The 19420-nt window shown below is 40.8% G+C and overlaps 2 protein-coding genes across 4 annotated transcripts in view; one reads left to right on the top strand and one right to left on the bottom strand.

The window, feature by feature from the left end:
- Positions 1 to 5746, bottom strand: part of ccdc186 (coiled-coil domain-containing protein 186) — a 26859-nt gene extending 21113 nt beyond the window's left edge. For both annotated transcript variants that reach the window (XM_080873726.1, XM_080873727.1), the window contains exons 1-4: positions 5624 to 5746; positions 3166 to 4156; positions 2719 to 2845; positions 1088 to 1216 (exon numbers count right to left, since the gene is read on the bottom strand). In XM_080873726.1, the coding sequence (XP_080729852.1) occupies positions 1088 to 1216; positions 2719 to 2845; positions 3166 to 4103 (1194 nt within the window). In that variant the 5' untranslated portion in view covers positions 4104 to 4156; positions 5624 to 5746. The remainder of the gene's footprint in view (positions 1 to 1087; positions 1217 to 2718; positions 2846 to 3165; positions 4157 to 5623) is intronic.
- Positions 5703 to 19315, top strand: tdrd1 (tudor domain containing 1). Of its 2 annotated transcripts, none has more exons than XM_080873724.1 (26): positions 5703 to 5872; positions 7963 to 8130; positions 8266 to 8303; positions 8683 to 8743; positions 8930 to 9044; positions 9196 to 9262; positions 9395 to 9475; positions 9577 to 9756; positions 9858 to 10001; positions 10084 to 10249; positions 10340 to 10423; positions 10514 to 10690; positions 10780 to 10887; positions 13560 to 13730; positions 13989 to 14231; positions 14543 to 14665; positions 15227 to 15334; positions 15556 to 15723; positions 15954 to 16298; positions 16378 to 16494; positions 16618 to 16743; positions 17552 to 17719; positions 17805 to 18209; positions 18411 to 18473; positions 18595 to 18638; positions 18793 to 19315. In XM_080873724.1, the coding sequence occupies exons 1-26, from the start codon at positions 5848 to 5850 to the stop codon at positions 18880 to 18882; spliced, it is 3585 nt and encodes a 1194-aa protein (XP_080729850.1). In that variant the 5' UTR covers positions 5703 to 5847; the 3' UTR covers positions 18883 to 19315. The 2 variants fall into 2 exon arrangements, with proteins under 2 accessions (XP_080729850.1, XP_080729851.1); XM_080873725.1 differs by lacking the exon at positions 5703 to 5872 and adding an exon at positions 6658 to 7703.
- The last annotated feature ends 105 nt before the right edge of the window (positions 19316 to 19420 follow it).

The raw sequence follows: 19420 nt of genomic DNA, 5'->3' as shown, positions 1-19420 counted from the left end.
CGGGGGCTCCAGCTGATTATGAGCGGGACACACTATTAGTACAAGAGAGGAATGATTCAAGAGAAGGGCTTAAAGAGAGACAACCAAGTGCAAAATCAAACCCCTACTGCTCATTCAGCAGTGAAATTAAAAATTGTAAAGTGTGACAAAACTGTCAAGAGAAAAGTCCCTTCCATGGTTTCAACCAGGTGTGCAAATGGTTGGATGAAAATGTGCTTCCCTGCACTATTCGTTTAACAAGTGATTAAATCTGCAATAACAAGAGTTTGCTGTGCAAAGACCTTGAACATTCAGCTGCTAGTTTTGCGCAAACAGCTTGAAAGAAAATGAGAATACAAAAGCCTGAGTATTTTTGTAGTTAGACTTCATTTTAACCATTTCAGCAAGTACTTTAATCTAAAGACTAACACAAAAATATTTAGAAGAGAATGTGACATTGACATTTATATTTTAGAAAGCCATATCTCAAACTAGAACCTATAGCAAGGGGAAAACTGCTTTATGTGCTGCCATGTATCCTGCCCTGATACCCCTATACTCTATTCAGCAAATAGGTGAATTATTACACAATGTGAACCTTTCTTCTATAAACAGAGTACATACAAAAAAAGCCCCTGACTGTTGTGAATGATGTGAATGACTAGTCCAGAGCGCTTTGTTGTGGTTTGAATTTAATTAGCTGTCTGAGATGCAGTTTTTTCACTATGCGATCTCTCGCCAAGATGCTGTAACATTAGTTCTTGTCAGTACATTAATAACACCAACACCATCAGCAGGCATTCATAAAATTGGTGGCAGGAATGTGCACCGTTATATCTTGTGAAGCTCAGAAAACCATTTTACCTACACTTCAACAATAGTGACCCCCCCCCCCCCCCCCCCCCCAAATCCAACCACTCAGTGGAACTATAATATACTCCCCCCCTCCCTTTAACATTTTTTAAAAAATGTAAAAACTGTGATAAACCTGGCCTACTGATAAGACAGAAACGAGAGCAGAGGTGCACATAACTTTAAGACTGAGGCAAAGCTAATTTGTGCTACCAGATTATCAAGGACGCAGGTGAATAATAGGTTCCAGTTGTACCTGTTCAATCCGGTAACCTGTCTCCTTCTGCATCTGCTGGAGAGCAGCTTTAGCTGACTGCTCCTGGTGAACAAGTTTATCCCGCGACTCCTTCAGTTCTTTCAGCAGCTCGTTCACCTTCGCCTCCAACTGCAAAAACAGGAATAGACAGTGTAATCAACTAGTTGGGCAATTTTGAAGTCTGGGCCACACCTGGGATAACCTGCTACGCAGGGTGACAACTGAGACAGAATGTGGAATAACTACATTTAGACAGCGGTGTCAGGGCTTTCAACCCCTCTAGATACTTGTACTGTAAACATGGAAATACTCCATTAAAAAATAATGACGAATGACAGACGAGAGCCTCTTCTACCTGAAATATAATCTTTTAATCTGATTGTTTTATGGCACAGTCTTTATTTTCTTATTACATTTCTGAAAAGTAAACAAAATTATGAAATTATTTTGGATTTTTGCTGGACAAAAATGATCCAGGCATATACTGGATGCGTGTAATAATAAAATTACTCCTGTCTGTCTGCTAGGGCAGTGCTTAAACAAACCATGTTACCAAGAACATATTAACCAATTATTGTTGCTTCCATGGCAACAGCAATGCTTAACTGAGCCCGATGAATAGAAACGCACTTTATGTTTGTAGTTGTAGCTAGGTGGGTAAGCTTTGTAAGAAGCTTTTGTGGTGGGAGAAACCACAAAAAAGGCGGGATATTAAAAACTGCATAGAATTCACACAAATGATGATGTTCATGCCCATTGAATGTTGGCAATCAGTACACATCACCGGGCTGTTTTGTTTGACTCGCCTGTTTACCAGTTATACACAGCTGTACTCCAATTTTTAATCAAACTGATATGTGACAGTGAAGGGTACAACTACACAGGCTTGCTTCTCCCATTTTAAACAATACAAAACAGACTAATTATTTTCTTGAATGTACCCTTGTTCTCTAACTAGAAAGGTGCTCAGATATCCATCCCAGCAACTTAAAAGCATCAGGTGTGTCCATGGTTTTTGTATTTTGCTTAATGCACCGGGTCACATTCCATCACAAGTGCCAAAACCAAGGTTGAATTTGACAGATCAAAGCATTGCTGACCTCACAACTTTGCCAATTTCAATTGACTTTTAACAGACTCATACCACTGAAAAGCAAAACTCCACAAGATAACTTTGGTGAGGTTTGATCTGAATATAATTTTTGCCAAGTTTGGTAAAAACCACAAAAACATGTCCTTACAAAACATATACGCCAGCACTCCAGTGTGGTGCTTTGAACACAGCTTGACCCAACAAATCCAACAGGAAAAAATTGCATCTGGTTCAAAAGGTACTTGTATGAATGTCTGAATACTGATATGTCTGACAAGAAATCAGATTAAAAACACTGAAGTGGAAAATTTTCTCAGTGATGGAAAAATCATTTGGTTAATGTGCTTCCATTACCATTTTTTATAAGTCTCTTGGAAAAAGAACAAAACTTGATGACACATCCAAATAAATATGGCCTATTAGTTTGGAATATGCTTGACTTTGACCAAGTTTTCCCCCTCATTACTTGAGTTTATATCATAAACAGTGAATTCCATATAACCCTGAACAACATAAGAAAGCATAGGGGCACACTAACCTTTGTAATGGTGGCAAAGCGCTGCTTTTCTGTTTCTGTCCTCCTTTTGAGCTCATCTCTCATTTTGTCCTTCTCTGAACAGATACCCAGGATCAGCTCCTGATGTCTCTTGTTTTCCTCAAGCAACCTGTACAAACAAGAGAGCACGCACAATCTCAATTCAGGTCAAGCCCATATAAAGTAGTTTTTGAATCTCTAAAAGAATCTTGACTGCTGCTATTAAGGCCAAGAGGCATAGCGGGACAGGAAAAATCTGTGGATTATACTCTGTATTCATCACAAAAATTAATGCTTAGGTTTTGACATAATTATTCTCCTATGTCTGCTTTTTCAAAGTAAGAAAAAAAACATTAAATGAGTAGACTGATCCCATTTAAAAGTCAAGTACAGTAAATATGGCACTTTCTAATGACCTGCGATATGAATATGTAGAAAATACCAACTTACTTCTGAATAGCCTTCTCCTGTTGTGCATATTTGTACTGCACACACTTCTCGAAGACTACCATGCATCCCTCCTGGTCCGTGGGGAGTCCATTGACAGGTGAGCTCCCTTTCCGCTCACTTCTATCGTCACCATGCGGCAGCTGACAAGCCAAGAGCTCAGACTCAAGCTCATCTAGCAGTGACTCTTGTGACAGTGACCGCTGGATCTGAGAAATAAGCTTTCGGCTGCAATCAGTGTCATAAGGACTTGCAGAAGAATTTGAGGGAAACAGGTTTTTGGCACTGGTTTGAGGGCTGGAAGCAAGCGAGGAGCTAAAGGTGTCAGAGATCGGGGTAGAAGGTCCATTAGAAATACCGGAGGTTGTTGTTGAGTCTGTGGGTGAGTTTTTGGAAGTGCTATGGACAGAAGAGGATGATGGACTCTCAGCTGAACTACTATCCTCAGCAGGTGATGGCTCAGTGGGGCAATTTGTAACCAAGAGCGATGGCTGTTCATTGCCATTTGGAATGGTAGCATCAAAAGTCAATACGGTATCTTCTGTCCCTTTAAGAACAGAAGGAGAGTTTTCTACTACATCCACAGTAGGTACTGGGGCTACCAAAGTGCTACCACTCTCATTTGAAGGACTTTCTGGAGGCTTCCCACTTTCCACTAAAACAGTTCTGGTATCAACAGGCTCCTCTTTCACATCTGGATGTTCATGACTGCATGTTTGAGCTTCATGTTCCGTCTTTGTGTCCATCTCAGCAAGTGCTGTAGTCTTGACTGATTCACCGTCAAGCTGCAATTCATCTTTTGCCTGACTGCAGGTTTCCGCCTCCTGTGCACTGTTGAGAGAGATTTCTTCCTCCTCGTCTGCATTAGACGTGTTGACATTAAGGAGATTCATCTGGTGTGATGCCGTCGTCAAGGACTGAACCTCTGATCCTTCCATCATTTATGTATCTGAAGCAGGACTGAGGTGTACCCAGGTCCTCCTCTGACTCAAATCTGTGTGACAGAGAGAAAAAAAAAAGACTGAATGGAAGCAGACCTAAACTATTTATTTGTTTTATTCACACCAACACAGCAGTTTTTCCGTGAACAACCTGAAATTCCTTTAAGTCACAGATACAGCACCTGGATTACTATCATGTTTTCCCTTCCTTGTTAAGCTTAAAATTTCCTCATTGTAGTTTATTATGCAACCAAAAGGAAGCCTAAACTCAAAGAATTTCCCAACATACAGCCTCATTTGCTGCGACACACACAAAGGGGTGTGGACCTGGAAAAACCTGTGGTGAGATACAGCTTGAAGAGCATGGTACACACATAAGATAGGCATTTACGATTACTGCAAAGCCTGAACTTGCTTTCAAAATACATGCATTCAGAAGTCCCACAATTAGAAACATCCTGTTTAATGAATTCATTCACTTTCACTTTTTATTACACTTCGAAGGGACTCGTGCATACTCTCCAGTCAACGTAAAGAATAAGAAATAAAACAGCAATGGCTGAGAAAAAGAAATTAAAGACAGTTTATAATTTAAGAAAATGTGTCTGCTAGCAGATTTGCTCTAAATGGTTTAAGGTTAGTAAACAAAGCCGTCCTATCGGAGTCTGAAGCCTTAAATTACAATTTTTTTTATTTAAATAGCGTTTTCTCAGCATTTACCGTGTTATTCATTACTATGATTATTAATAACTGGGATCCTTTAAGTTATTCTCCCTTTAACAATGTGTAATCGTGACGCCCCTTTTCTGTTTCATGTCCCGAAATCCTCCTCATTTGTCCCACCTCTTTCAATACCATCGTCTAGCACTGCTCTTATACCAACTAAGAGCAGTTTCTTTATGTTATTTACACTAATACATACAATCATTAAGCTCACCATTACCCTGCAGTCATAAATGTAAGGCTGCAGTTACAAATCGGCGTCTTCTGTTGACGCAGTAAAAGCGCAACAGCTTTAACAGATGCAATGCAGAAGATGCTCCAGTGACGGGTGCCATGCAATAACACAGGAGTTATTGTAATGTAGGCAGTCAGTCTTATTAAAACATACCGTTAAGTGTCCGAGCTTGCTGTAAGCAGCAGGCCGACGTCCCGCTTGTGTTTACTGCTGATTAATCTACATTTCGCTTCATTTAATGTTAGCAACACCTTTGATGGCTTTAGCTCGCTAGCTATTGATTTTGCCTTGACAGGGCTATGAAAACGAAAGGAAAAGAAAGACTGGCGTACGACATAGAACACCCTGTGAGTAAAATATAGCTACTAACAATAGGTTTAACGCTAAACTACAGACTGACAAACTGTAAGCGGGCAGTTAGCCTAGAAAGCTAAGCTACACTGATAAGCCTTGTGTTAGCTCGTACAATCCAATCATCTCATGCTTGACTTAGCGCAGCTAGCGCTAGCATCGAACATAAATATCAAAGAAAGCTTAATAAAGGCTGTTATAAGTTACCCACCGAGAAGGAAAACCCCATGGTGTGCTTCGATGTGGAGACAATCGGGGTAAAAATGAACTTTGAACCTCCCCTGCCTTACCAGCTGATCGCACAAGTCAGTCACTTTGATATGACACATCAACAAATATGGCCACTGCAAGAGAACCGATGAGACGACATAAACCAATGACAGCCCAGTGAGAAATGACGTTTGTCTGACGTAAATACAGGATAGGCTCCAGCCCATGGACAGCCCAGCCCTGACTACAGGTATCTACAACACCCACGTTTATTTTCTGGAAGAATTAATATGTTACACATTCAGAAAGAGCGCATATGAGCACAGTAAAACCCCAGTTCTGAAGATGTTGGGATGGTGTATAAAATGTAAATAAAAACTGAGTGCAGTGATTTGCAGATCTCATAAACCCATATTTTATTCACAGTAGAACAATCAACATATATTAAATGTTCAAATCTTAAAAATGTACCTTTTTAAAGGAATAAAAAGGTGATTTTGAATTTGATGGCATCAAAACTTCTTTTAACAAGAGCCCATAAACATTCGTTAACTAGGGGGATCAATTATTGGACTTATGGGAGATGAATGCTGTACGATTTGTGTCTGTCTGTCATCTTTGTTGTACATTTTCATTTCACTCCTTTCATGATACTGTTTTCAGCTGGTGAAAGACCTGGACTGGAGGCAGGCCACTTCAGTACCTGCACTCTTCTACTATGAAGCCATGATGTTATAATGGTTGGAATATAAAGTCTAGTGTTGTTGTGTTAAAACATATAAAGCCCTGAAAAATGGATGAGCATATGTTGTTCTAAAAGCTATATATATAAATATATTTCAAAACTCATGGTGCCTTTCCACATGTACAAACTACCAACTCCATAGGCACTTAAGCACCCCCATACCATCAGAGATGCATGCTTTTGAACTGAGTACTGATTTAGCCAAGAACATGTATGTTTTCCAAAAAGAATTTCAAATTTTGATTTGTCTGATGGCAGGACAGTTTTTTATTTTGCCTCAGTCCATTTTAAATTAGCTTTGACGGCACATAGAAGGTTTGCTTGTGCTTAAAGTAAAATAGGCTTTATGACACAAGAATGACACTTTTTACTGGCAAAGCATCCTAAGGAAATGTAAAGATACACAGACGATGGCTTTAGATTAGTCTTTAATGTAGATAGTTTTAAAAAAGTAAAAGATAAAATGTAAAAAAAATAAATAAATTGAAAATGAAAACAAACACTGGGCACACTGCTTTTAAACAAATGACTTGCACTGATGTAATGAAGTACTAAACAATGTGCTACTCCTGGTACTCAGTAAGTATGGCTTAGACAATATTTGATAATGTAATTGCTTGTATTGTAATTATTTGTATTGTAATTGTTTATAATGGTTGGCAAGTTGAATTCTGACCTCATCTGTCAGCCTGTCCATCACCACTGGAAACAAGAAGTTACTGGAAACAACAACAGTTCCTCTGCTTTGTCTAGATCCACAAAGACAGTTCAACTGCTATTGACTTTCTCTATACGGCTCCACCAACATCCTCAAATAAAACATCTCATCTTTAGTGCTTTTCTCAGCACTAAGCCACACAACCAAACTTCAACTCTTTCAGTTCTTTTCAATTCAATTCAGTTTTATTTATATAGCACTAAATTACAACAACAGCTTCCTCAGGGCACCCACAATGAAAACAGAGAAAACCCCAACAATGAAATGATGGCCTATAAGCAAGCACTTTGGGGACAGTGAGAAGGAAAAACTCAATTTAACAGGAAAAAAAAACTCCATTGGAACCAGGCTCAGGCTGCAACCGGTTTGGGGTACTTCCTCAAATTTTCTTGAGAGATTTTCCAGAGGTTTTACTTTATTGATCTTTTGCTATTCAGTCCAGTTACTTTTCCTATGTTTCCTCCTAACCTCTCAATAATAAGCCAACATATCGGCTTCAGTAATTGTTAACTAAACTTGATTTGATTTGGGCTCGTGAACATTGTGAACTGTGCGACACTGATGCTACTGCGCATGAGCACAACTTTTTTCCCTTTCTGGTCAAACAACACGTGCAAGGTACGGCATTGAGTCTGCGGTGTACAAGTACACTAAAACGTTACGTTTATTGGATTATTTGACAGAATAATGCTCTTCAGATGTGTTGCTGGCGGTTTTTATTCGTTTAACGTGATTTTTTAAAAATAGTTTGCTAATGCATTATTATGTGACCTTGACTCGTAGCTTTAGTAACCTTTAGCTAGCTAAGAATGCTAAAGTGCAGATATAAGTTAAGTATAATGTCTTGATACAGTCATTTGTTATATAACACTGAAAGGTACTGAAATGAACCGCTCATTTTCGACAAATGTGGTTCGACCAAACCTGCCTTTGAGGAAACCTTCGTCGATCCCAGCGGGTGTTTGCGGTACATTACCTCCTCCAAGACACCTCACCATGCCCAGCGCTCCAGCCGTGCGCCTCCCATCAGGCGCCATTGGGGACGGTAAAAAAAACAAAACAAAAAACCCTCCAAAATGTGCAGTTATGCTGTTATTCACCGATAAAACTAAAAATGAAGGAATCTGATAATTCTGTAAAAATAATTTGCTCGTTTTTTTTTCTTCCTTTCATTTTGCAGGTCCCATAAATTCATCAGTGAACAGGGATAAATCTGGAGTATGTATTGTTGATGGTTTTGTCGTTTGCTAGATATGTGTGGGGTTGATTAGAAATAAGTATATCAAAGAGAGTGCTCAGATTGAGCACTTTGGGGACAAAGTTAGAGAGCCATGGTTGAGATGGCATGGGCAGAGGAGGGATAGTGGATATATTGGACTCAGGATAATTTTGGAGGTGTAAGGCAGGAGAAAGAGGAAGACCTCAGAGGAAGTTAGGATGCACTGAAGGAGAACATGCAGAGGGTTGGTGTGACTAAGGAGGAAGCTATTGAGGGTTAGAGTGAGACAGATGATCTGCTCTAAAAGGAGTTTCCAAAAGAAGTAGAAGACTGTTGAATAGAAATAAAAGTCAGTACTATTTTTGTTTCCCCTTACAGTTGTTGGGATCTGGTCAGCCATCTCTGACTGTGCATTTCTGCAACTACTGTGGTCACCAAGGTAATATGACAGTTTAAATGTGGCATTGTGTTTATTTGGCAGCATGTTTTTGTTTGTTTTTTTAAGCCAGAGGCTCTTAATTTGTTTTTGTTTTTTGGTTATCTTTAGTGATTTGCACTCTCATTTCAGCGCTGTTGTTCTTGTGTAAGCATTTTAGTAAAGTCTAAAATAACTGTTCATTCACAGGCAATTTTCGATGCAAGCGTTGTAAGAAGGTGCCTTACTGCTCAGTGGCTTGTCAGACAGAAGACTGGAAGACCCACAGACATGTGTGCAAAGCCGTTGATCCAGAGCCTGTAAAGTAAGCTTGGGCAACACAATGTGCTTCTGGCTGACAGTTGTTAATATTAATGAATGCTTAAATATCCATTTTTTGTTTTACCAGCATAAGATGAAATTAGATGGAATGCCCAATAAATAATGTGAAGTTGTTTGTTTATCTTAATCTAAAGAGGGAAACCAGTGGAAGCAGCGGCTGTGCCAGCTAAAGAAGACAGAGCCAGCCTGGGGGAGCTGAAGGTAATTGCAATACTTCACTGATATGCTAATGCGAGTAAAAGTTGAAAGCTTCACATTTGCACAATTTGAAATCAAAACTAAGTTAAAGAAAGTAATCTGTGTTATTATTTTTTTTAAATTTGTATATTGAAGCACGGTGAATCGTCTAGCCTCCAGAGGGTTTATTTTAAGGACTTGCATGTAACTAAAGTCATCAAGGGAACAGACATCCAGGTAAAATGTATCCAGTTTGCCTCAAGCTTCAAAAGTAAAAGCAGATTTTTTGTGTGTTATTAAATACCAGAATGAGTGATTTGGGTTGTTGCTGTTTTTAGGCGCGTGTTGTAGAGTTCTACAGCCCCAGCAGGTTTTTCCTTGTCCCTCAAAGCCCTGAGTTGCTGGAATCTTTGCAGAGCATCAGTACAGAGCTTCAGAAAACATACTGCAGCTCCTCAGTGACAACACATGTACCCTGTGTTGGAGAGATTTGCGCGGTTCAGTTTTCCTGTGATATGGTGAGCCGAGGCCTTCTTAAGCAAGTCCTCAGGTTGCTATTTGTAATATTTACATTGGCTGTGTTTTGACTTGGGCCCACTTTTTGTGTGTGTGTGTCTAGAACTGGTACCGAGGCCTTGTACAGACTTTGGCTCCTGACCATAAGATGGCTAACGTCCTTTACATTGACTTTGGCAATGAAGAAAATGTCCCTGTGGATAGGATCAGAGCCCTGACGGCTGACATCAAGCCTTTTTGCCCATGTGTGGGTGCATATTTGCACAGTTAATACATTCCCTGTGACATGCTGGCATTTTAAATTTGGTCCTTGGCTCTTTTATTTGCAGGCAATGGAGTGTCGTATCACAGGGGTTGTGCCGGTGGCGGGGAGCTGGTCAGGCGAGTGCTGCATTGCTGTGAGACAGCTGCTGGCTGGCAAGATTGTCACAGTTAGGCTGGTGGAAACTGTAGAAGACGGTCGCATTCATGCTGTGGATATTCTGCTTTCCATGGGTGACTTATATAAAACAGAGATGCACATTTAAAGGATCTACTGAAGTTAAAATGTTTAAGCCCAGCTCTCGCCCGGTCTCTTTCTTTTAGGAAAACAGTTGAACACGTTCCTCCTTGAACACGGCTATGCAGATAAAGAGCCAGTTAACATCGTGCCAACTGTGCAAGATATCAGTAAGATTCATATACAACATCCTCAGTCAGTGCAATTTGTAACATTTAAAATGTGTTTTTGTAACCATTTTTTTTCTTTTTCTTCCCCAGATGCCATGATGAGCGCATCTTTGGAAAACTTCCGGTGCCTCTCTGATGGAAAAGATGACAATACCTGGGCACAACTACCAGAGCCAATAACACAAGCAGTGGGTGATCAGCTCTCTGTTGTGGTCACCCACTTCCAGTCACCCACTGAACTTATCGTGCAAAAGGTGGAGAACGCTGGTGAGAAGCTGTTGCTGAACTATTAATGCAACTTAAATCACTCAACCTTTTTATATACCTTTAACCTGTGCTGAGACTTTGGTTTGCAGGACTGATTCAGGATTTGCAGTTAAAGCTGAGGGAACACTGCTCTCAGGTTGCAACCCCACAGAACTTTAGACCAGCTCCCACCACAGTGTGCTGTGCCCAGTTCTCAGGTATAACATTTTAGTACCTATTAATGTTTTACAATGGGAGTATGACGCTATAGCTGGCTATGAAAACTGTTGTAAGCTGTACAGCAGTATTGTAGTGAACACTAGAATCGTCAGAGGGGTCTTTTTAAACCCTGTTAAAGTAAAACCTAATCATTAGGGCTACAGCTGTTGATTATTCTAGTAATTGAGTATTTTGTTGTTGTTTTTGTGTTTGTTTGTTTTTTTTTTTTCATCGATTGATCTTCATCTTTGGTGATGTTGTTGTGGGATGGGGTCAAATTGATCCCCTCAGTGGTTCGAGGTTTCAATTTCTGTCAGTCCTAGTGTTTGACTTGTTTTTACACAACATGATTTGGAGCTACTGAATGCTGTGGAGTTAAATATTTGTATTTGAAAAATTAAATACTTTTATCTAGAGCTGGGCGATAGAACGATAACGATATGTATCGCGATAGACCTCGCCGCTCTTGTCCTCTTAAAAAAAAAAAGAAAAAGGAAAAAAAAGAACAGCCAATCCAAATTACGTAGCGCAGAGCCAAACCAATCACAGCCGCAGCGTCACGTCACGTGACTTGTTACGTACAGCACAAGTGCCAAGCCGCACATGTGTATTTGTTTGGGAAGCAGCCAGCCACCGTACCGCCCGGGTAATGGAGGAAATGAGTGTGCCGACTAGAAAAATCAACCGAGCGTGACCGAAGAGAAAACAGATGATGGTTCCAATGTCGGAGAGATTGTCGAACGGAAGAGCCATAGAAGTTCCGTAGTGTGAAGGTATTTCGGCTATTTCAAGTCTGACAAAAAACAGAGTAGCGTGCACTGTAAATTGTGCCGAAAGCAAGTCTGGAAATACAATAAACTGGTGCATGCACTACGTCCACACGTACCCGGGTATTTTTGAAAACGCAGATTTTTTCTATGCGTTTGCACCTTTCGTCCACACGTAAACGGCGTTTTTGGTCACTGAAAACAAAGATTTTTAAAAACTCCGTTTTTGCATTTACGTGTTGACTAGAAAAACATGGGGCGATCGTGGCTCAAGAGTTGGGAGTTCGCCTTGTAATCGGAAGGTTGCCGGTTCGAGCCCCGGCTTGGACAGTCTCGGTCGTTGTGTCCTTGGGCAAGACACTTCACCCGTTGCCTACTGGTGGTGGTCAGAGGGCCCGGTGGCGCCAGTGTGGCTACATTGTAGCTTGCCATCACCAGTGTGTGAATGTGTGTGTGAATGGGTGGATGACAGGGGTCCTTAGGGACTAGAAAAGAGGGCAGCACGGTGGCACGGTGGTTAGCACTGTTGCCGCACAGCAAGAAGGTCCTGAGTTCAATTCCAACATCAGGCCGGGGTCTTTCTGTGTGGAGTTTGCATGTTCTCCCCGTGTTTGCGTGGGTTCCCTCCGGGTACTCCGGCTTCCTCCCACCCTCCAAAGACATGCAGCTTGAGGGGATAGGTTAATTGATTAATTGACGGACTGGCGACCTGTCCAGGGTGTACCCTGCCTCTCGCCCTATGACAGCTGGGATAGGCTCCAGCGCCCCCCGCGACCCTAAAAAGGATAAGCGGAAGCGAATGGATGGATGGATGGATAGAAAAACGGAGAAAACGCAGCGTCAAAGGTGTGCACATTTTTTGACGTCACACTGTGCGCCACGTTATTGTTTCAGTGAAATGAATTTCTACAATACTGTTACTGTTAATTCTACTCTCTGCAGTGTTTAAATGCTTACATATACACACACACAGTTACTGTCCCTCCACACATACGACTCGGTTCTGCTTCTATGCCCCAGCTTTGTTTACTTTTTCCCACCGAGGCTTCTAGACTTCTGATTTCTGCACATTTCTGCACGGTTAGGAATCTAGCGCCACCTGCTGCTTTGGCATGTTCATAGCAGCGTTTTCCTTCATTTCTGCCTTTACGTGTGGACGGGATTATTTTTTAAAACGAAAACGGAAAATCTCAGTTTTCAAAAATACCCGTGTACGTGTGGACGTAGCCTCAGTCTCTGACTGGAAGCGCTAATTCGTCATTCGGCTTTTGTCAGACTAAAGTAACTGTTAAAACTGTTTGAAAAGCTAAGCTATACAACAAGGAGAGATTGAGAATTTCCTTTTAGTTCTCAGTTTATTTGATACTGACGAAAGTTAGTCAGTTTTGTCTGTTATTCTGTAAAACAAACTAAGATTTATTTTTAGAATTAATATTTTGTTTCTAAGTGGAATTGACAATTTAGTCTGTTTCGTTTGTTCTATTTTGAAACTTAAACGCTTTAGCGGCTGCCTTTTGTGTAGTTTGCAATATTTGCCTTTATTTATCTGAAAAAGTCTCATGTTCCTTAAGTACATCTACCCTGTTGAACTTATTATGGGAAATAAATATTTAAATAAAAACAAGCTGCTGATTATTTCACATTTTACTTGTGAGCAAAGGCACATTTAAATCTTACAAATATAGTTATTTGGCTTATATCGTGATAGATATCATTATCGCCTGAAATGAAAAAAACATATCGTGATATGAAAAAATCTCATATCGCCCAGCTCTACTTTTATCATTATTTGATTTCAAAGTGTCCTGTGCCTGAAATGTATTTAACAAGCTAATTCAGAGATGGTGTGTTTTTTAAAATGGTGTAATAAATGTACTTTCTGGCTCTTCGTGTTTTCTCTCCAGAGGACAAGCAATGGTACAGGGCTAAGATTCTGGCTTATTCATCAGAGGAACGTGTCTGTGTGGGGTACCTTGATTTTGGCAACTCTGAGGAGGTCGGGTTAGGCCACCTTAGACCCATCGCTTCCTCACTCTTACGCCTTCCCATGCAGGCTATTCCATGTGGTCTAGCAGGTATTTTTTCCACTATGCAGTAGATTTTGAGTGCTTAGCAATTCTTAAGCGTGTTAAGCTGTGAATGTGAGAGAGCTCAGTTTTATGCCAAATGTCATTTAATTTTTTTCACCTATTTTTACTTAAAGTTACTTGTATACTTTGACTTAAAAACACTACATTTCTTTGGTGTTGTCTTTTTTTAAATGAGAAAATAATACAGAAACGCATGATTAGTGTGTCCCTCTGTTGTTTTTGGGGGCGGTGTTTCCATTCCAGGGGTTCAGCCTGTTGGGGAGAGCTGGCCGGAGGACTGCCTTCTGGCTCTGCAGCGAAGAGTGTCAAACCGAATACTGCACATTGAAATCCAGGGTGCACATGGGGGCAAGGCATTGGTGACCATGATTGATGAGTCCAGCGATCCACAGGCCAATATAGCTGAATTGCTGATATCCGCAGGTTACGCTGCACCTTGTGCTGTTACTACTGATAATGAGACGGTGGTTACTGCAGAGGCCCAAGGTATGATGCATCTGAAAGTAATGGTTTTATTGGGTTTTTAGTTTGTTTGGGGTTTTTTTTTTTTTTAATGGGGAGATTAATTTGGATTCATTTGATGCATCTTGGGGGAAATGATGATGATGTAGAACTGAAAACCTGAAGCAAATATTCCTTTTTGGCAGAGGCCTGTGACATTGACATGGATTTTCTTCTTGTGGTCATAAATTTACCTGCCATAGTCACCACTTGCTTGTGGATAAGTTAGACATGAATAACCAAAGTACTTTATAACTTGATTAAGTGTATATGTGATTTGGCTTCGTTTCTCCCAGCATGTGAGCCTCTGGTTTGGTCTTGTACTGAGCTTCCTTGCAACAGCCAGGCGGTGGCACTGTTAGTCACTGTCGTGGCTGAGAACCCAGCAGCGTTTTACTGCCGCATTGACAGTCCTACAGGTATTGTTTCTTTAGCCTAAATAGCCGCCATTTTTACCCATAGCAGCATTGTCTCGGCAAATATACAGAGACTTTTCGTTAGTAACTAGTTATTTTTAGATTTTTAAAGGCAGCAAATCTATCAGATTTTCAGTCATGTAATTATTCTGCAATATTTTCCATATATTGTAAAAATGTACAGTTGCATTAGCACCACCAGTGTAAGGATAAATGTTAGCAAAGGCTTGTTTTATTTAGTGAAAAAACATTCAGATATTTTATATCAAGGAAATAAAAACAGAAGTGAAAAGAAAATTAAGGATACTTTTAATGAGACCACAGTAATAAATAAGCAGAAGAGAGTGGATGGTAGTCTGGGTCTTTTGTCTTTGTAAGCAGAACAAACAATATGATGAGGTGGGCAACCCCACCATGGTGTTTACAAGCAAGCAAAAATGCAAAACAATACTGCAAATAAAATGCCAGTAATTAAGCTATAAATATCCAGTATGAAGAGAGTAACAGCATGAGTCAGAGGATTCATTTATTGATGCATGCATGTGTTATCTGTGTGTTTGTCAGACCACCAGCGCCTGAAAGAGCTGGGGGCTCAGTTAAAGCAGCATTGTGAGGCTGATGCGTCACCTTTCGAGCCCAAGGTGGGAGAGCCCTGTTGTGCCCTGTTACCTGGTGAGACCATCTGCTGTACCACTGACTTTATAAATGTCATCAGCTCAGCAGCCGATTGCTAAAACATGACACAAACCACACTTTATTGTCAGTTAAATGTTCTGGGGTTTTTATTATAGCTGCTTTTTCCCCACACTGTGATCTAAATCCACTCATGATGAATCTTGTCTTTCTTTGTGTTTGGGGCATTTATGGGACATGATGTGCTGTTTGTTCCCCAGGGGATGGAGCGTGGTGTCGGGCTATGGTGACGGGGCTGTCTGATGACAAGGTAGCTGTGAACTTTGTGGACTATGGCTACAGCTTGACAGTTGAAAAGGGCCACCTTCGATCCATTACAGCCCAGCTACTGACTCTACCCTTCCAGGCAGTTCGCTGCTGGCTCACAGGTAGTGTGTGTGTGTGTGTGTGTGTGTGTGAGGTTGAGAGCTCTGTTTCACAATATGAAGCATATTTGAAATGTGAGAAATTGTCATATATTTTGGCACATTCATGGAGAGACTGCATTATAGCTTTGGAACTGTGTGAAAGCCAGATGGAAGTTTGTTCACGTTTGAATTAAAAAAATACAAAAATTTAAAGGGTAGATTATACTGAGTGGTGTGTGTTTGATTTTTAGGCGTGGAGCCTCTTGGATCAGAGTGGAGCAGTGAAGCTGTGCTGTGGTTCCAGACTCAGGTGTATGGTAAGCAGCTCTCTGCACGTGTCCTCTCTGTCACTGAACAGGGCTACGGTGTGGAGCTGGAAAGCAGAGGAGTAAATGTGGCAGCTGCCTTAATTTCTGAGCAACTAGCTAAAGTTCCTGGAGAGATTGCCAGAGAAACACATGGAACAACAGGCTCTGCAACCAAACAAAGCGTGAAGACAAATGAGCAAGATCCCTTAGAAACTCAAGTCTCCAGTCAGACAGAAGTTAATTTCAAAGAGATACCAGCTGAAGGATGGACTGCAGTGTCCACAGAAGGTCAGCCAAAGAGAGGAAGTCCTCAAGATGCTGGTGGTGATTTAGGAGGCTTATTTATAATGTTGCATTCTGGTTTCAGTGCCATCTTTTCCAGTGGAGTGGAAGACTGTGGAGCTGCCGCTCAGTGATGCCTTTCAGCCTTATTTTGCGGGCATCATTAATCCTTCCATCTTTTATCTGCTGGGTCCTGCTCAAGGTTGAAACAGTTGTCTTCTACTGTCTTATAAAATGCATGTACATAACATAGACCTTGCTGTGTCTTATCTAATTGCTCTCTATGCTTGTGTTTGTTTGTTTATTTATTGATTTATTTCTGTAGTGGATCAACAAAAGCTTCAGGAGGTGATGGTGGAGCTGGCTGTCTACTGCAACAGCCAGGCCACCTTGTCCACAGCTGTAAAGGGCAAACCAACTCCTGGGGCTGCTTGTTGTGCTCAGTTCTCAGGTGGGGTTCTTTCAAATGTGCCAGGGTTTTTTGTTTTTGTTTAATTTCGGTTAGGTTTTTTTCCTCACCTAGTTTGGATTTTTAGGTCACTGTAACCCTGCTATACACACAGAGAGCAGCACTAGTTCACCGTTCGCAGGCAATGCAGTAACTGTTTCTAGCCACAAGGGGGCAAATGGGTTCTCACAAAAGTTGTTGGATGGAACTTGAAGGCTAGTCCTGAATGAGATATTCACAGATAATCTAATTTTAAATATTTCGCCTTGCTTGATTGAGGGAGACTAATTTTCACATCTCATAATGCTTTGAGGAAATGTTGTTTACTAATTTTCATTTAATAAATAATATAAACATGGTAACAAGAAAAAATCAAGTGAGGACAAAATTGCTGTTACACTAATCCTGTTAGTGTACATCCAGTTTTCATTGCTGGCGGTCTGCTCTGGAAACCCCACCTGAAATTCTTGCTCTTACAGAGCTAAGCTGGTAATTTCATGTCTTCTAGTAGGTATAATTACACTGTGTGTGTGTGTGTGTGTGTGTGTGTGTGTGTGTGTGTGGCTTTAAACACAGTATACACGGAGTAGGCTTTAGCTGGGGTTACATTCCACAGTCCAGCTTACAGCAGGTCTGTTTTCATTGAGCTTTTAGTGCTTGTAAGGTCAGAGGAGTTCTATATGTTAGTCCAATGAGGATAAATGTAATATTTCATTCAATGCTGAGTAGTTTGACAATTTTTCTTTCTAAATTGTGTTGGAATTCCTGTGACTACAAAACAAAATATAGACTTAGACTTCTTTTTTTCCAGCTGACAATAACTGGTACCGTGCAGTAATCCTAGAAGTTGGTGAGAAAGAGGTGAGTGTCCTCTATGCAGACTATGGCAACAGTGAGAAGGTGCCATACTCCCGGATCTTGCCCATCCCCAGCAACCCGCTGGAGCTTCCCTTTCAGATCACTCGCTGCACTCTTGCTGGTAAGGCAGCACAAGTATTCTTTGTCATTTTCTGGGCTTTGCTAGTTTACTGACTCGTGTCGCACTGCCTCATGTTTATTGATAGGTAAGGAGAACTTTCCAGCAGAGTGGCCTCAGGAAGTGCAGCTGATATTTCAAAACGCGGTCTTGGATGGGGTACTCGCCACAGTCCAGCACTTTGATGGCTCTGCTAACGTGCTCTCACTCACTCTGCCCGCTGAGAAGGGCGGGGGAAACGTCACTGACATGATCTCAGAAGCATTACATGCCCAGAGGAGAAGTAACCCTTGCACAACCTCGACCCAGAAGACTGACAAAACTGGCAGCAGCACATCTGTCAACACTGCAGCCGCACCAGACGGCTCTAAGCCCAAATCGGTACCCGAAAACCAAAAAGAGCCAGTGAGCACCACAGTGCTGGCAAATACTGTGGATGCAATATCCCAGCATCCGGAAGAGAAGATGAATATTTCTGCAGCATCGGCCTGTGGTTCGTAATAAGATTGTGATTGTAGGATTAAGTTACTGGTTTCTTTTTAGTGTAAAGAGAACTGACAAAACGTATCCAAAATAATGTGAGATTTTTTAAGTGCCGTATTTTACTTTGCTCAAGTATATTTAGGTTGGTAAAAAGATGTGTATCAAGTATTTAATTGATAACAGGACTGGGTCATTGTTTTTTGTTCTTCAGGAGAACCAGTGAAGGAGATTACTGAGCAAATAAAGCCAATCCAAAATACTTCCAACAGTGATGGTGTGTATGTTTTAGATTAGAAACTGAATCGTTTTCACCTGAACTGACAAGTGTTTGGATTTCTTTGGACATGACGTTTTGCTGTGCTCTGATTCTCTTTCCGCTCTCATTCAAATCCTAGCCCTTCAGACCTCAGGCTGCTGCTGTCTGAGCCTGCAGGCCAAGGTCAGAGTTGATCTCACAGTTTTGATTAACATTAAAAGATCTTAAATGGCACTATTTTATAAATGCTTTTGTTAATACTACAAAATGTTTTTATATTTTTCTCTAAAATTAAATGCAAACGAGCGACTGCTTTATTTGCTTTTCTCTTCCACAGATCGATGAGCTGGAAGAGCTGATGAAGCTGCAGCTTTCGCTGATCCAAATGTTTGTTGGACAGAAGAAATATGATAAACAACATTGTTGAATCCTGTTTTTGAAATCAAGGTTGTTGTTCTTTCCCAGATTGTTTCTCCCAAACTGAATCTGGTCTCCAGAAGCTGCCAACCAGCTTGTGTTTGCTTTCTCCGTATTTCTTTGTACCTTTTAATTTTGTTCCCTTATCTGTGAGATTCTACTCTATGTGCCTCTTTTACTTATGTTTTTAATTTTTGGTTAAGCTGAAGTTATTTTTTTTGTTTGCTTTTCCTCTGGAAAAAAATGCCAAAATTCAGCAACAAGAGATGTTCAGCTCTCTTTATCTTTGTGTGTCTTCTGTAAGTGTTGTGGCCCATGCTGTGCTGCCATCTGTTCCTTTATTGAGTCGTAATAACCTGTTCAGGTGAGATGTTCACACTGACTCACTTCTGTTTTGACATGTTTGAGTTTTATGTAAAACTTTGTGGAAAAAAGACAATACAGCGATGTTTGTGTTCTTTTAAGCTGATGGATTACTAAAGCTTTCTATACAGTAAACCAAAGGGAAAAAGTTTAACTTTAATGCCTCTGTAGTTTCATGTGTCTTA

The sequence above is a fragment of the Rhamphochromis sp. 'chilingali' genome, assembly GCF_963969265.1.
Source record: "Rhamphochromis sp. 'chilingali' genome assembly, chromosome: 22".
In the NCBI taxonomy this organism is placed as follows: Eukaryota; Metazoa; Chordata; class Actinopteri; order Cichliformes; family Cichlidae; genus Rhamphochromis; species Rhamphochromis sp. 'chilingali'.
Note: the sequence above shows the minus strand (reverse complement) of the source record. Positions and strands in the feature narration are given on the sequence as shown.

Excerpts from the sequence above, each read along its gene's own strand:
- tdrd1 (XM_080873724.1), top strand. The coding sequence starts at position 5,848 with ATGGACAGCCCAGCCCTGACTACAG. Across the intron at positions 5,873-7,962 it reads CAGCCCAGCCCTGACTACAG|GTACTGAAATGAACCGCTCA; the intron begins GTATCTACAACA and ends TAACACTGAAAG. Across the intron at positions 18,210-18,410 it reads TTCTGCAGCATCGGCCTGTG|GAGAACCAGTGAAGGAGATT; the intron begins GTTCGTAATAAG and ends TTTGTTCTTCAG.